At 52.7% G+C, this 16,478-nt stretch overlaps 2 protein-coding genes across 3 annotated transcripts in view; both read left to right on the top strand.

Annotated features, from left to right (window-relative positions):
• SLC27A1 (solute carrier family 27 member 1) overlaps positions 1-1,426 on the top strand; it is a 29,485-nt gene extending 28,059 nt beyond the window's left edge. The window contains exon 13 of the mRNA XM_060008083.1: positions 4-1,426. Within this exon, the coding sequence (XP_059864066.1) occupies positions 4-161 (158 nt within the window). The 3' untranslated portion in view covers positions 162-1,426. The remainder of the gene's footprint in view (positions 1-3) is intronic.
• A 5,776-nt stretch (positions 1,427-7,202) lies between these two features.
• Positions 7,203-13,366, top strand: PGLS (6-phosphogluconolactonase). 2 transcript variants are annotated; one of them, XM_060006689.1, is made up of 5 exons: positions 7,212-7,777; positions 11,336-11,443; positions 11,901-12,002; positions 12,304-12,444; positions 13,005-13,366. In XM_060006689.1, exons 1-5 carry the CDS (start codon positions 7,298-7,300, stop codon positions 13,140-13,142), a joined length of 969 nt encoding a protein of 322 aa, XP_059862672.1. In that variant the 5' UTR covers positions 7,212-7,297; the 3' UTR covers positions 13,143-13,366. The 2 variants fall into 2 exon arrangements, with proteins under 2 accessions (XP_059862673.1, XP_059862672.1); XM_060006690.1 differs by lacking the exon at positions 11,901-12,002 and having other exon boundaries at positions 7,203-7,777.
• Positions 13,367-16,478: the final 3,112 nt, after the last annotated feature.

Here is a 16,478-nt window from a genome sequence, read left to right as displayed (position 1 = left end):
CAGGCACCTTCAAGATTCAGAAGACGAGGCTGCAGCACGAGGGCTTCGACCCACGCCAGACCTCAGACCGGCTCTTCTTCCTGGACCTGAAGCAGGGCCACTACCTGCCTCTGGATCAGGGTGTCTACACCCGCATCTGTTCGGGCGCCTTCTCCCTCTGACGCTCTTCCTCGGCCCACCAGAGACTTTGCACCAGGCCCAGCAAGCGAGGGGGGCTTGAGCCAGACAGCCCTGCCCTGTCCTGGGGGCAGAGAAACTGGATCCCAGGAGGAGCCTGTATTTCCCGCCTTCACCCTCCTCCTCTCCCCCTCTGGTTGCCCCCCTGCCTGTCCTCCACTCCTGTGTCTGTGTGTGTGTCTGTCTCTGCGCCCTGCTTCTCGGCCTCCCTCCTGTCCCTGACTGCCCTCACCCCTCTCCTCCATCTTTCCTCCCCTGCCCTCTTCCTGCCGAAAGTAGAGCAGACATTTCCTGGGAGCTGGGGTCTGTGCGGAGGCCCAGCTGCCTTGGGGGCCTCCGCAGGTCCTCCCCACTGGGTGGTAAACCCGAGTGGGGCCTCTCCACCTCCCTCTCAGCTGTGCCTTAACAAGGCCCACCCAGCCCAGACCTCCCTAGGCTGCTAGATTCCTGGATGTTGTAGCACTGCATGAGCTCCAGGCAGGCCCTCCACTCTCCTTGCTGAACTGAGGAGCCGGGGGTGTCTGCCTGGCCAGCCCGGGAGCAGGGGGGCCTCGGCCAGGGGTGCAGGTCAACGGGAAATTTCTCCCTGGCCGGACCAATTGCCTTTTGCACTTCCTATCCCTGGTGGGTCTCCCTTGCCTTGCCTGCCCTTCCTGATACCCCAGAAACTTCTGGAACTGACTGTGACCACTTGGATGTTTCCCCTGCCCAGATGTCCCTGTTCAGGCGTCTCCACGGAGCTTCTGCTGGAGGGGCCCTGAAGATGGCTCTGGGGGGCTGCTCGGCCCACTGCTCAGACGCTCACCCTGGCAGAGGCCTCTTGGGGATCCTACCTGGTGTGGCTGCTGGAGGGACACACGGGGGTGGCAGCAGTGGGGTTGGGAGAAGCCTCCAGGCCAGGGGTGGCGTCTGAGATGGCCTCTTGGGCCTCAGGCGTTCCAGCCTATTGAACGTCCCGCTAGCCTTGCTGGTGACAGCTCGGACCCTGGGTTGGTGACATCCTGAGACAACCCTGCCAGGATGGCTCGGACATCCCCATCAGCTTCGTCGATGGCTCAGCCTGGACACCCACCGTTGGGGCCTGCCACCCAAACTGCCCCTCTGTCCCTGCCTCCGGCAGCACCGTCCCACACCTAGAACAGCAAGGCCAGTAGCAGGTGACCCCATGCTGTTTTGCACGGGCCTTTCTAAGCACTGAGATTTTGTTTCCTAGCTGAATTTAAGAAATAAACCTGCAGAGTGTCTGGTGCCTGATGGGAACTCAGTCACTCACCGTTTGTCCCCACGTGGCCCAGAACCCTGTCAGTTTTAGGCCTCTCACCGCGGAACACACAGTCACCAGACATGAGCAAAACACACTCAGCCTTTACTTACAGCTCCTGTTGCCTCTTCTCCAACCTGCAAGGCTTCAGGGGTCTGGGGATGGGGGGCGGGGGGGGCACATGGGTTAGCGTTCTTGCCACCTCCCTGCAGCCTCCGGGTCCTCCCATAGCCCCGTGCTGACCTTGGTGGTCCCGGGAGAGGGACAGCCTATCTGCCTTGGGTTCCGGCAGGTGCACAGGATGGCCGGGGACAGAGGGTGTGTCCTGGCATGTCCGGCTGCCCCAGGAAGGGAGCCCCTCTGTGTGTGGGGTCAGCACGTAAGGCCATAGCTCTGGGCGAGAACCACTGAGCCTGCAAGGGTAGCTGCCTGAGATGGGATTTGAACCCAGGACATTGAGCTCCAGAGTTCATACTCTCAGCTCCCACCATCAGCTGTCCCCCCTCCAGAATTATAATGTCTGTCTCGTCTCCATTTCAAGGGACAGAGGAAGAAAGTCTTATGACAACGGAGCATTTGCTAGCAGGGAGCACCCAGGGGGCGACCCTGGGGTTGGATGGGGGGTGGATGAGTCCTTGGCCAGCTCAAGGATGGATGAACCATTGATGTGTGGAGCTGGTCCTTGGCTGCCCACACTGCAAAGAGGGGGATGTAAGGTATAGCCTCTGAGATGCCCAGTGAGGGTGGGAGAAGGATCTGGTGCTGGTGGGGATGGAGCTTCCCTGGTGTGTTGATAAGCAAGTGTATTCTGGGTAACATCCCTTCAGACATCCAACCACCTCCAAAGGTATCATCATGGTCCCCGTTGTACCGATGAGGAAACTGAAGGCACAGGGAGGGGAATGAACTCATTGTCAGGGGCTCTGGTGAGAAAGTGGCCCAGTGGGGACCTTTCTCATTGCAAAGCCTGTGACGCTAGTTGCAGCAGTGTAAGAAGTTCTCTCCAGACCAGCAAGAAAATAATCCTGATGTCTCTTAGGATCAGGGTCTGCGTTTGTTTGCTTTTTAATAGGGGACTTCCCTGGTGGCGTAATGGTTAAGAATCTGCCTACCAATGCAGGCAACACGGGTTCAATCCCTGGTTCGGGAAGATCCCACATGCCGCAGAGCAACTAAGCCCGTGCGCCACAACTACTGAGGCTGCGCTCTAGAGCCCGTGCTCCGCAGCAAGAGACGCCACCACAATGAGAAGCCTGTGCACCGCAATGAAGGGTAGCCACGGCTCGCTGCAACTAGAGAAAGCCCGAGTGCAGCAACGAAGACCCAACGCAGCCAAAAATAAATAAACTTATTAAAAATAATAAAATTAATAGATTTTACTTATTAGGGCAGTTTTAGGTTTACAGGAAAATGAGTGGAAAATACAGAGTTCCCATATACCCTCTCACCTCTGCGCCACTGTTTGCACTATAATTAACATCTGGCATTAGTGGGCTACATTTGTCACACTTGATGAGCTAATGTAGATACATTATTATTAAGCCAAGTCCGCAGTTTACATTAGGGTTCCTTCTGTTATACATTCTGTGGGTTTCAACAATTGCATAAAGACATGCATCCACTGTTACAGTATCACAAAGAGTAGTTTCTCTTGCCCTAAAATTCCCATGTTCCATCTCTTCATTCCTCCTACCCCAACCCCTGATCTTTTTACTGTCTCCACAGTTTTGCCTTTTCCAGAGTGTCATGGACTTGGAATCACACGATGTGTAACCTTTTCAGACTGGCTTCTCTCAGCAAGATGCATTTGATGTTCCTCTATGCCTTCTCGTGGCTTGATAGCTCTGTATTTTTTATACCAAATGAGAAGCTCTGTGACTTGCCCCCGGGACCCTCGGTAAATCAGGAAGAGAGCTAGGATCCGAAGGTGCTGTGCCCTGAGCCTCTCCTTTTTGGAGGGGCCCTGGAAGGATGTGCACAGAGGGGATGTCTTTATTTGTGATGTGGGAAGAAAAACGCCCCAGCCTGGCATTGGCAAGTACACTGTGAGAGGCAGGGGCTGAGAAGTGCATGAAGGACCAGGAAGGAGCAGCAGCTGCCCGAGAGGGCACATGGAGGAGGAGAGTTGGGGGCCAAGAGCTTCCTGAGGACGGGCGGCTGCAGGCTGAATCCCTGCCCCACACCCCTTGAGGGTCTCCATCACTCTGGGGAAGATTCCAGGCTCTGGCTAGCACTGTCATCCTGCAGGCATTTTTCCTTGTACCACAGATGGTTGTTTCCAGCCTGTGTCTGGCCTCAGTGCCTTTGCTCCTGCTGTCTCATGTGCCTGAATCACTGGTTTATTTTTTAAGTGAGCTATTATTCATATACCATAAAATGCACCCTCTTAAAATGTGCAACTTAGGGCTTCCCTGGTGGCGCAGTGGTTAGGAGTCTGCCTGCCAATGCAGGGGACATAGGTTCGAGTCCTGGTCGGGGAGGATCCCACATGCCGCGGAGCAGCAGAGCCCATGCGCCGCAACTACTGAAGCCCGTGCTCCACAACTACTGAAGCCCGCGTGCCTGAAGCCCGTGCTCCACAACAGGAGAAGCCACCGCACTGAGAAGCCCGCGCACCGCAACGAAGAGTAGCCCCCACTGGCAGCAACTAGAGAAAGCCCACGCACAGCAATGAAGACCTAACGCAGCCAAAAATAAAAATAAGATGAAATAAATTTAAAATATAAGTAAAAAAAACATTTAAAATGTGCAACTTAGTGGCTTCTAGTATATTCACAAGGTTATACAACTGTCCCCTCTGTCTAGTTCCAGAATATTTTCATCACCCCAAAAGGAGATCTCATGTCCCTTAGAAGTCACTCCCCGTTCCCCTTCCCCAGCCTCTGGCAAGTACTACTTTCTGTCTCTACGGATACGTTTTAGACATTCCATAGAAATGAAATCATATATGTGGCCTTTGGCGTCTCACTTATTTCACTCAGTATGTTTTTAAGATTCATCCAAGTTGTAGCTCATTCCTTTTTATGGCCAAACAATATACCATTGTAAAGAGAGACCACATTTTGTTTAACCATTCACCAGGTGATGGACACTGAGTTATTTCCACTTTTTGGCTATCGTGAGTAATGCTGCTGTGACCATTCACACAAATGTTTTTTGTGCGAACATGTCTTGAATTCTCTTGGGTATAAACCTAGGTGTGGAAGTGCTAGGTCACACGGTAACTCTATGTTTAATCTTTTGAGGAACTGCCAGACTGTTTTCCAAAGTGACTGCATCATTTTATATCCCCACCAGCAGCAGTGTGTGAGTTTACAATTTCCCACACCCTAATCAGCACTACTTGTTTCATTATTGTAGTCATTCTAGTAGGTATGAAGTGATATCTCATTGTAGTTTTATTTTAATTAATTAATTAATTTTTTTGCGGTATGCGGGCCTCTCACTGTTGTGGCCTCTCTCGTTGCGGAGCACAAGCTCCGGACGCGCAGGCTCAGTGGCCATGGCTCACGGGCCCAGCCGCTCCGCGGCATGTGGGATCTTCCCACTCAACCACTGCACCATCAGGGAAGCCCCTCATTGTAGTTTTGATTTGCATCTCCCTGAGGGCTAATAAACAGGACATCTTTTCATGTGCTTATTGGCCATTTGTATACCTTCTTTGGAGAAGTGTCTATTCGGACCCTTTGCCCAATTTTTAATTCGGTTGTCTATTTGGAGTTGTAAGAGTTCTTAATATATTCTGTATACTAAACCCTTATAAGATATATGATTTGCAAATTTCTCCCATCCCATGGGTTGTCTTTTCACTCTTTTGGTAGTATCCTTTGAAACACAGAAGGTTTTCATTTTTATGAAGTCCAGTTTATGTATTTGTCTTTTGTTGCTCATGCTTTTGGAATCATTGTCTAACCCAAGGACAGAAAGGTTTTTTGCATTTGTTTTCTTCTAAGAATTTTTTAGTTTTAGCTCTGATATTCAGGTCTTTGACCCATTTAAATTTTTGTATATGGCAGGAGGTATGGATCTGTATTCGTTTTCTACTGCTGCTGTAACAAATCACCACAAATTTACTGGCTTAAAATAATGCCAATTATAGCTTTGAAGGTGAGAAGTCAGAAATGGATCTTACTTGACTAAAATCAAGGTTTGGCAGGGCTGCATTCCTTCTGGAGCTTCTGAGAGAATCCATTTCCTTGCCTTGTGCAGCACTTAGATACCGCCAATATTCCTTGGCTCGTGGCCTCTTCCTCCATCTTCAAAGCCAGCAACAGTGGGTTGAGTCTTTTTCATGCTGTCAATTCTCTGGTCCTCCTTCTTTTATTTTTAGTGACCTCTGTGAGTACATTATGCTCATCCAGGTAATCTCTTTTAAGGACAGCTGACTAGCAACCTAATTCCATCTGCAACCTTAATTCCCCCCTGCCAAGTAACCTAACATATTCACAGGTTTCGGGAATTACAGTGTGGACACCTTAGCGGGGGGACCATCATTCTGCCTACTACAAGGTTCAACTTCATTCCTTTTTTTAAAAAAAATATATTTTTTTTCTTCTTTGCCTGCACCATGCAGCATGTGGGATCTTAGTTCCCTGACCAGGGATCGAACCCATGCCCCCACGTTGGGAGCAGGGTCTTAACCACTGGACCGCCAGGGAAGTCCCTCAACTTCATTTCTTTTGCATATGACTGTCTAACTGTCACACCATTTGTTGAAAAGACTATTCTTTTCCCATTGAATGGTTCTGGCACCCTTGTTGAAGATCCACTGACCAAAGACATACAGTTTGTTGTTGCTGTTTTCCATCTCAGTTCTATTCTATTGATATATATGTCTATCCTTATGTCAATACCACACTGTTTGGTCACTGTAGCTTGCAGTAAGTTTGAAATCAAGAAGTGTGAGTCCTCCAACTTAGTTCTTTTTCCAGATTGGTTGGCTATTCAGGGTCCTTGCAATTCCATGTGAATTTTGGGGTCAGCTTGTCAATATCTACAAAAAAGGCTCTCAGAATTTTGATAGGGATCGCATTGTATCTATAGACTAATTGGCTGAGTGTTGCTATCTTAACAATATGAAATCTTCCAACCCATGAACATTGGATGTTTTTCCATTGACTTAGATCATCTTTCAACTTTTTTCAGCTAAGTTTTATAGTTTTCAGTGTACAAGTCTTGCACCTCTTTTGCTAAACTTATTAAGCATTTTATTCTTGTTGATGTTACTGTAAATGGAATTGTTTTCTTGCTACTTCTTTTAAAGATGCACTACCTATGCAAATCTCATTGCACTTACTACACTCTCCTAAACTCTCTGCTTCTGAGACGTGGTCCAGCTGCCTTGACCCACCAGGCCTCCTGCCCCTTCCAGTCCTCCCTGCCCATGTTATTTCCTGAATATTCTATCTTATCAGCCAAGGCCCATTTGCCTCAGTCTGGTAGCTTCTCCAGGCAAGAGCCAAGGGTGGAGGCCTCTCTGAGTCCTCAGAGAGACACAGAGGTCTCCAGAGAGAATATGCAGGAGAAATTCAACAAGTGTATTTTCAGCCCCTACACTGTGCCATAATTCAGGGGGCTTTGGAGGATTCGGTGAACATAACAAATATCCCTGTCCTCATCAAGTCTATATTTTAATTAAAGAGAGAAACGACAAATACCAGCAAGACAAACATAAGTTCAGGAATGCAAAGTCCACCAAAATGCGCCCTCCTCCAGGAAATCGCCTCCCTCCACCCGACCCCAGGTCCCCCTCTTCCCGAGCCTGGAAGCTTTGAGCTCCCTCCTTTGGCCCCGCCCTGATACCGGGAGGTTGAGCGCAACTGCACCTGCTCCGCCTGCCGCAGACCAGGAAAGAGTTCGATGAGCGCGCAAAGAATCAATGAGCGCCGCCGGACCGGCTGCCCCACCCCGCCGGGATTTCACTCGTGGGACTGCGCATGTGCTACAAGCAGCCGCCCAAAGGCACCGAGAGCTGTGTACCAGGACCAGTCTTCGCGCAGGCGCACTGGCGGCTGCCCGGAGGGCTTCCGCCTCCCTGCTGCCGCCGTCGCCATGGCCGCGCCGGCCCCCGGCCTCATCTCGGTCTTCTCGAGCTCGCAAGAGCTGGGCGCGTCGCTGGCACAACTGGTGGCGCAGCAGGCAGCGTGCTGCCTGGCGGGGGCCCGCGCCCGCTTCACGCTCGGCCTGTCAGGCGGCAGCCTCGTCTCGATGTTGGCCCGCGAGCTGCCCACCGCCGCTGCCCCCGCCGGGCCCGCCAGCCTCGCGCGCTGGACGCTGGGCTTCTGCGACGAGCGGCTCGTGCCCTTCGAGCACGCCGAGAGCACGTACGGCCTCTACCGGGTGAGAGCTACGGGGGCCGCCGGGGGTCACGTCGAGAGGGCCGCACCCATTGCCTGAACCCGGCTACGGGGGCCACCGGGGGTCACTTCGAGAAGGCCGCGCCCACCGCCTGAACCAGGCTACGGGGGTATTGCAGGGTCACACCGTGCCCTCTGCCTCTATCTGGCCTGGATCCGGGAATGGTCTGCTGGGTGCCCTGAGGTCCCATCTGGGCTGCACCTCCACTGCCACCCGGGTGGAAAGTGGGGACCTTGAAGCCTCTCTTGATGCTTTATCCGGTAGCCAGGTAGAGGGAATGGCATGGGCAAAGGCGTGGAGGTGAAACAGAGTGGTCCATTCCAGGGACCTAGAGAAGGTAAGGCGCCGCAGGCTCGTAGCGTGCAAAGGCAGTTAGGGAAGAGCCAGCTAGGAGGGATCTGGTGTGGAACCTGGGCCTCGGATTCCCCATCTGTAACCTGGACGAGTTCTCGGTGGTCTCCACACAGCTTGTGGCGCTGATGACTCCGTGACTGGTTAACTTTGGCCTCGGGCCCCAGACTCCTATAGAATCAGGGGACCCCCTGCCCGCCGTTTTACAAGCAGGAAAACTGAGGCTTGGAGGATCTTTGGTCTGAGCTGGGTGCCTACGCCTCCCCCACAGCCCCCCGCGTCTCAGTCAACTCTTCTTGCCATGGATGGAGGAGGAAAACCCACCCAGGGAAGTGTGGGAGGTGCAGGTTTGGCCAGAAGGCTCAGGTCGCTCAGGTCCTGGATGTGTTAAGTTCTCTTCACAAAGAAGTTTGAGGTGATGGGTTTTTGTTTGTTTTGTTTGTTTTGGTAATAAGCAGGAAGGTTTACTGATTACCAAGCGCTTTATCCATCATCTCATGAAACCCCACAATAGCCTATGAGGCGGGGGCTGTTAGTACCTCCATTTCATAGATGGAGAAACTGAGGCCAGAAGAGGAGAGTCACCTGGTAACCAGTGAGGGAGCCGGGGTATGAACCTGCCTGGCCCAGCCCCCCAGATAGCACCTGGGACCCATAGCAGGGACAGGGGCCACCCTTAAGTCTGCTTTCCTGTGTGTCTTCCCCCAGAGCCTAATTTAAAAGTGGGCTCTTGTTTCTTTTTACTTTGCATGACTTTGAAAGACTTTTAATTAGAAAAGCCGTACTTGCTCAAGTAACAGAATTCTAACAGAACCGTCAAAGAGAAAGTTGCACGGATATTCAATGCGTGTCCATGTATCCAGCACAGGTCCCTCGCAGGGCTCATTGTGGGGCAAGGGGTACCAACACACAGGGCAATAAATAAGGGAAATCCACCCCGAGCCATAACATAATGCAGTTTGGACAAAAGATAATAGTGTAAGATGAAAGAAAGTGCCAGGGAAGAGGGGGGAGCATCTTTCAGCCAGGATGGTGGGCACTGGGGGGCTCTGAGGAGGTGACGTTTGGGCTGTGACCAGAAGGTGTGAGGAGCCCGCCACTGGGGAGCTGGGACAGAGGGTAGAGTAGAGGCAAAAGCTGTGCGGTGGGAACAAACGTGGGGCGAGGATTTGCTTCTGCGTTTCCCCGTGAGGGGAGTCATATTAGTTCCCTGGGCCTGCCGTAACAAAGTACCACCAAATGGGTAGCTTAAAACAACAGGCGTTGATTCACAGTTCTAGAGGCCAGAAGTCCAAAATCAAGGTGTTTTCAGCAGAGCTATGCTCTCTCCAAAGGCTCTAGGGGAGGAGGCTTCCTTGCCTCTTGCAGTTTCTGGTGGCCCCAGGCGTTTCTTGACTTGTGGCTGCATCACTCCAACCTCTACCTCTGTTTGTACATCATCTTCTCTGATTTTCTCTTTGTGTCCTCCTCTTATAAGGACAGCAGTCATTGGATCTAGGGCCCATCCTAATGCACTGACTTCATCTTAACTAATGACAACTGCAAAGACCCTCTTTCTAAATAACTGAGGTTCTGGGTAGACATGAATTTGGGGGGGCCACTAAGCGACCTGGTACAGGGGTGCAGAGGTATTCCTCTCCTTGAGGATGGACCCCGGCCACCTTGGGGCTCTCTAAGCATGAATGGCTCACCCTGTTCTATGGGCCTTCTGCTGTCCAGGCTGGGAGGATTAGCTGGGGCCACGTTCCCGGGGATGGTTCCTCAGCACCTACAAAGTGTTTAGAGAAAGCCCACCCGATCAACCAGCAGTTCCACTTCCAGGAACCTGCCCAACCGATGCCCAGCCTTGGGCTCCCTGGAAGCCCACACTGAGGAGGAGGGAATGGCTCTGACCCTGTGGGGGAGGGCAGCTAAGGAGTGGACTCAGGTGACAGAAATGGGGCACCCGTACTCCATCTGGCTTTGCTCAGTACAATCCCCAAGGGTGTGTATAGATGGGGACCTTGGACAAAGCAGGTCTTTCCAACGATGGATCTGATCGTGCCCCTCCCCAGCTCACACACCCTCCTTGGCTTCCCATTACCCTCAACACAGAGCCCACACTCAGGCCAGCATTCAGGGGGGTCAGCGCCATAAGGTCTGGCGGGTTTGTCCCATGTCCCTGCCACCTTCCCCCACTGCTCCAAAAACTATATTGTTTACCTGCTTTTACTCTGTGGTTCAGCTCAGCATTGCCTCGGCTGAGCTAGTCCCTGCCTAAAAGGAGGCGCCGAGGTGGGGGTTGCCAGCATCCATCCCAGGGCAGATCCAAGGCCCTGGGGCTCATCTCCATGGGCGAGGGCTAGAGCCCTCTGCCTTGCGGGAGGCCTGATTCCAGGTGCTTCTGCATTAAACCCACGCATACTAGGTTGGGGTGCCTGCTATGTGCTGGGCACGCTCACCCCGTAGTGGCAGCCCAGAAGACAAATCAGTGCTTTTCACAATTATATGTCATGCCACCAGGCAGCACTACAGGGGAGGTGCAGGCAGGGGTGGCTGCTCAGACGAGGCAGCTTGAGGGATGTGTAAGTTTCCCAGGCAGGGTCAGCAGCTGGTGTACCCACTGAGGCAGGAAGGTCAGCAGGGCCTCGTGGAGGGCAGAGAGGAGCTAGGTTTTATCCTGAAGGCCAAAGGACCCTGGGGGTTTGTTTGTTTGTTTGTTTGTTTACTTTTATTGGAGTATAATTGCTTTACAGTGTTGTGTTAGTTTCCGCTGCACAGCGAAGTGAATCAGCTATAAGTACACATATATCCCCTCTTTTTTAGATTTCCTTCCCATTTAGGTCACCACAGAGCACTGAGTTCCCTGTGCTATACAGGAGGTTCTCATTAGTTATTTTATACATAGTAGCGTGTATGTGTCAATCCCAATCTCCCAATTCATCCCACACCCCCCTTTCCCCACCCTGGGGGTTTAGAAACAGGGCTGTGGTATGGCCAAACAGGTGCAGGCTGGAGCCAGGAGGCCCCCAAGCACCATGGACTTGAAAGACCCCTGGCAGAATGCCACTGGGATCCTCACTCACACGGGAAGTGGGTATAATGATAGTCAGTCCTCACCTGGAGGATCCAGGTAGTCATAGGTGCAGGTCCCATGCCACCACAAACTGTGTGTTTCTGTTGGTGACACTGTGCCTCCGTCTGCTGCAGACCCACCTGCTCTCCAGGCTGCCGATCCCCGACAGCCAGGTGATCACCGTTAACCCCGAGCTGCCCGTGGAGGAGGCAGCTGAGGACTATGCCAAGAAGCTGAGACAGGTGAGTCCCTCGGAGTAGCTGCAGCAAGACCTCCTCCATCCGATGCCCTCTCCCAGAGTGCCGGAGCTGCCCTGCTGGGGGCACTGTGTGCTCAGCACTGGCAGAAATTCTCCCTGGGGGCAGTCAGCAGACCCAGCCTCACCCTGCAGAGCCCCCTTTGAGGATCCCCCCTCTGAGAGGCCACAGCCCTGCCCTGGGGGACCCCAAAGGTGGCCTGGTCTCTGACACCCTGGTAGTGGGCCTGGGTCTTCAAATCTTGGGGACAGTTGTATACCCACACTGTCAGCCAGGTGGACAGTGAAATGTGGAACCTTGTAGATTAGAGTTCCTTTTTTTGCAGGTGAGGCTGAGCATTTCTCACTGGGTTACAGCGACCTGTTTTTCTGACAACTGTTTCTTTGTGTCCTCTGCGCCCTTCCCTCACAACTTCTTGGGACTGTCTTCTTTCCTCACCCAGGCATTCCAAGGGGACTCCATCCCGGTTTTCGACCTGCTGATTCTGGGTGTGGGTCCCGATGGCCACACCTGCTCACTCTTCCCAGACCACCCCCTCCTGCAGGTGAGCACACCCACGAAGGCCCTGCTCATGTCTGAGCCCCAGCCTCTGCCATCTGGGGCTTCCAGAGCGCTGGAAGGTGCCTACAGCGTGGTGTGAGTCAGCCTCTGCCAACAGGCATGCCCGCTGGGCTTGACCCTTCTGAGCCTCAGTTCACCCACCTTAAAACAGGAACCTTAAATCAAGTACCACAGGATTAGTAGGGCGGGATGGAACGATGGATGGACAGTGCTTGGCATGTGTGAGTACTCAAGAGGTCAAGTGACATTGTCCTCCTGTCTCTACCTTGGGCCTCCCTCCCCAGGAGCGGGAGAAGATTGTGGCCCCCATCAGCGACTCCCCGAAGCCACCTCCACAGCGCGTGACCCTCACACTTCCCGTGCTGAATGCAGCTCGAACTATCATCTTTGTGGCAACTGGAGAAGGCAAGGCAGCTGTTCTGAAGGTAACAGCTGAGGGCCCCCTTCCCAAGAAGGTTGTAGGCATAGAATATGGCCCTAGACACCACTGTGCTGAAAGCACCAGATCCCAGGATATTTCAATAATTCTTGGGTTGAAGGGGAGATGAAAACTGCAAATACAGGCTAGTTAGGAGTTAACAATTATGAAATGAAACGGATGAGACGAGGCCAAAACTGCTCAGAGGTAAATTCGTAGCACTTAATGCATATACATATATATTTAATTGTTAAATAAAAAACAATTGAAATAAAGAAATCAAGCACTTTAGAAAGCTGCTTTTGCCCTGTAACAGCAGAGCTGAGTAGTTGCAACAGAGACGGGGTGTGATCTGCAGAGCCGAAATAGTGACTCTCTGGTCTTTGTAGAAGAGGTGTGCTGACCCCCATATTAAACAGTCACATGATAAAAAGGAAGAGACCCCATCCCTCCTGATTGCTTGAAGCTAGGACATCCGGGATGGGCGATATCACCTCTTGAGGGTAGGAGAGGTCCAAGGGTGCTGGGGTGTGGGCAGGGTCCCACGCTCCTGCCCTCTCCACACAGCGCATTTTGGAGGACAAGGAGGAAAACCCGCTCCCCGCCGCCCTGGTCCAGCCCCGCACTGGGAAACTTTGCTGGTTCCTGGACGAGGCAGCAGCCCGACTCCTGACCGTGCCCTTCGAGAAGCATTCCACTTTGTAACTGGTGCCGAGATGCTACAGCTGGGACCACACACAGCCCAAGTGGGCCGGGATCTTCCCAGTCTGGGCCCCGCTGCCAGCCCACTCCAGGCTTCATTTTAGAAAAGCCGAGTGGTACCACTGGAAGCCGATAGGGTCTGGCCACCAGCCCTGCCCAGGGGCTCAGCCCATGGGCCGTGGCTCTGGGTGACTCAGTTATTAAAAGGAACATCTCTTTGAAGTCTCCGCTGTCTCGTGGTCCTTGGTGGGCAGTGGGACTGTTGGTCCCCGGGTGGAGGGCCTGACCTGCAGCCCTCATCCCAGCACGTGGAGGGCAGGGAAGGGCCCCCTGGATGAGTGTCCTGGGGCTGCCATAGTGGAGTACCACAAACCAGGTGGCTTCGAACAACTGAAATTTATTGTCTCACAGTTCATGAGGCCAGGAGTCTAAAATCAAGGTGTCAGGAAGGTTACATCCTTCTGGAGGCTCTGCAGGAGAATCTATCCCAGGTCTCTCTCCTGGTAGCTGCAGGCAATTCTTGGCCTTCCTTAGCTTGTAGACACATCACTCATCTCTGCCTCTGTTGTCACATGGCCTTCTCTTTGTGTGTTTCTCTGTGTCCTGTCCTCCTTTTTTTTTTTTGTCTGTTCTTTTGTTTGGTTTCTTGGCCATGCCACTCGACTTGCAGGATCTCAGTTCCCAGAGCAGGGATTGAACCCGGGCCACGGCAGTGGAAGCCCAGAATCCTAACCACCAGGCCACCAGGGAGCTCCCTCTTGTCCTCTTCTTTTTTTTTTATAGATAAGATTTTTAAAAATATTTACTTTATTTATTATCATTTATCTTTGGCTGCATTAGGTCTTCGTTGCTGCGCATGGGCTTTCTCTAGTTGTGGCGAGCGGGGCCTACTCTTTGTTGGGGTGTGTGGGCTTCTCATTGCAGTGGCTTCTCTTTTTGCGGAGCATGGGCTATAGGCATGCAGGCTTCAGTAGTTGTGGTGCGCAGGCTCAGTAGTTGTGGCTTGCGGGCTTAGTTACTCTGCGGCATGTGGGATCTTCCTGGACCAGGGCTCGAACCCGTGTCCCCCTGCATTGGCAGGCGGATTCTTAACCACTGCGCCACCAGGGAAGCCCTCCCTCCTGTCGTCTTCTAATAAGGACACCTGTCATTGGATATAGGACCACCCTAAATCCAGGCTGAGCTCATCTCAAGATCCTTAACTCATTTTGTCTGTAAAGATGTCTGTTCCAAATAAGATCACATTCTGAGGTTCCAGGGGTTAGGATGTGGACATATTCTTTTTTTTAAACTGTGTTGAAATACACATAAAATTTACCATCTTAACCGTTTTTAAGTATACAGTTCAGTGGTATTAAATACATTTACAGTTTTAAGCAGCCATTACCATCATCCGTCCCCATAACTCTTTTCATCTTGTAAATCTGAAACTCTGTACTTATTAAACACTAACTCCCCACGCTCCCCTCTCCCCGGCCCTGGCAACCACCATACTATTTTCTGTCTCTATGATTTTCACTACTATTAAGTGCCTCGTGTAATTGGGATCATACAGTATTTGCCTTTTTGTGACGGGCTTATTTCACTCTGCATAATGTCCTCCAGGTTCATCCATGTTGTAGCGTGTGTGAACTTCCTTCCTCTTTAAGATATGATGTACCACATTTTACTTATCCACTCACCGGTCAGTGGACACTTGGGTTGCTTCTGTGTTTTAGCTATTGTAAATAATGCTGCTGTGAACACGGGTGGATGAATATCTCTTCGAGAGCCTACTTTCAGTTCTTTTGGATATACGTCCAGAAGTGGAATTGCTGGGTCATAACGCATATGGTAGTTCTATTTTTAATTTTTGGAGGAGCCTCCGTAATGTTTTCCACAGCAGTTGTATCATTTTACATTCCCATCAACAGTGCCCAAGGGTTCCAATTCCTCCTTATCCTTGCTAACACTTGTTTTCTGTTTTTCGTTTGTTTGTTTTTTTTTGTTTTTTGCGGAACATGGGCCTCTCACTGTTGCGGTCTCTCCTGTTGCGGAGCACAGGCTCCGGACGCGCGGGCTCAGCGGCCATGGCTCACGGGCCTAGCCGCTCCGCGGCATGTGGGATCCTCCCGGACCGGGGCACGAACCCGTGTCCCCTGCATCGGCAGGCGGACTCTCAACCACTGCGCCACCAGGGAAGCCCCTGTTTTCTGTTTTTTTGATAGTGACCTGTGGACATATCCTTTTGGGGGACACAGTTCAATCCCCTGCCCACTCACTTGGCCGAGCTCCCGTTGCACACCCAGGGCCAGTCGTGACCTCTGCACCTGGCCATGCTGCAGTCCTGCTCAGAGCCTAGAATGCTCCGAGGTGCTGCTGCTTTGCGTCAGGACTGCAGCACTGGCCCAGAGTGCGTCTGCTCATGTCCCACCCATCAGCTCTGCCCGGCTCCAGGGACCAGGGGAGGCTGGTGGGAAAGGCACGTGGGAATTGAAACCTTAAAGGTGAAACCACAGAAAGCGAAGTTTCCTTCAACGTCTTGTCTGGGTTGATCACTCAGATGTGAGAGTGAGGAAGTGGGGCGGGCTGAGCGGAAACAGATTGAGAAAAGCAGAGTAGAGGGTTGGAAGGAAAGCAGCCTGGCCGTGCTTGGGCAACAGCAGGTGCCACTAGTGGGAAGACCCAACTAATCCGATCCAGTCCAGGGCTTTGTGCGCCGATAGGGAATGGACTGGCAAAGCAGGAACCGAAGGGAAACAGCCCACGAGTCCACGGCACAGCAGCGGCTCCCCACCCGCTCCCACTACCCCGGCACTGCCCCCAGGGGCCCGGAGTGTCAGTCCACTTCCGTCTTCCCAGCCTGGTGCTGGGCCTGGGCTGGATCCTCTTGGGATCCAGAGTCACCCGGCAAGGGGTAGGTACAGGATTTAGCTGCCCCATCTCTGCCCAGCCCCCCTTCCCTGCCACCCCACACCAACTGCTCTCAGGTCCTGCCAGATATCTGCCCTGCATCCGTCCTCTGAGGCCAGCTAGGACTTTTGTCTCCCACCACCCCGTGCCCCCCCCCAACCCGGGGCAGCCCCTACAGAAACCACCAGTTTAGGGCACTTTGCCACAGGGGAACTGGGAGGACACAGGTGCAGGGTGGGGTGGGGCAAGGGGCGGGGCGGGGTGGGGAGCAGGCATCCCACACCACACCAGGACCATGCTCTGGCTTCTGACCCCAGGCACTGGTCTCTGCAGCATCCAGGCCCCTCAGGTCACCTTGCTCCCAGGGTGCCCCTGAGCTGAGGAACTGGGGGGCTGTGGGGAGGAGGGGGGTGTTTACTTCACTTTCAGGGGAGCCCAGGACACAGT

This window comes from Delphinus delphis, chromosome 3, assembly GCF_949987515.2.
Source record: "Delphinus delphis chromosome 3, mDelDel1.2, whole genome shotgun sequence".
Taxonomy (NCBI): domain Eukaryota; kingdom Metazoa; phylum Chordata; class Mammalia; order Artiodactyla; family Delphinidae; genus Delphinus; species Delphinus delphis.
Note: the sequence above shows the minus strand (reverse complement) of the source record. Positions and strands in the feature narration are given on the sequence as shown.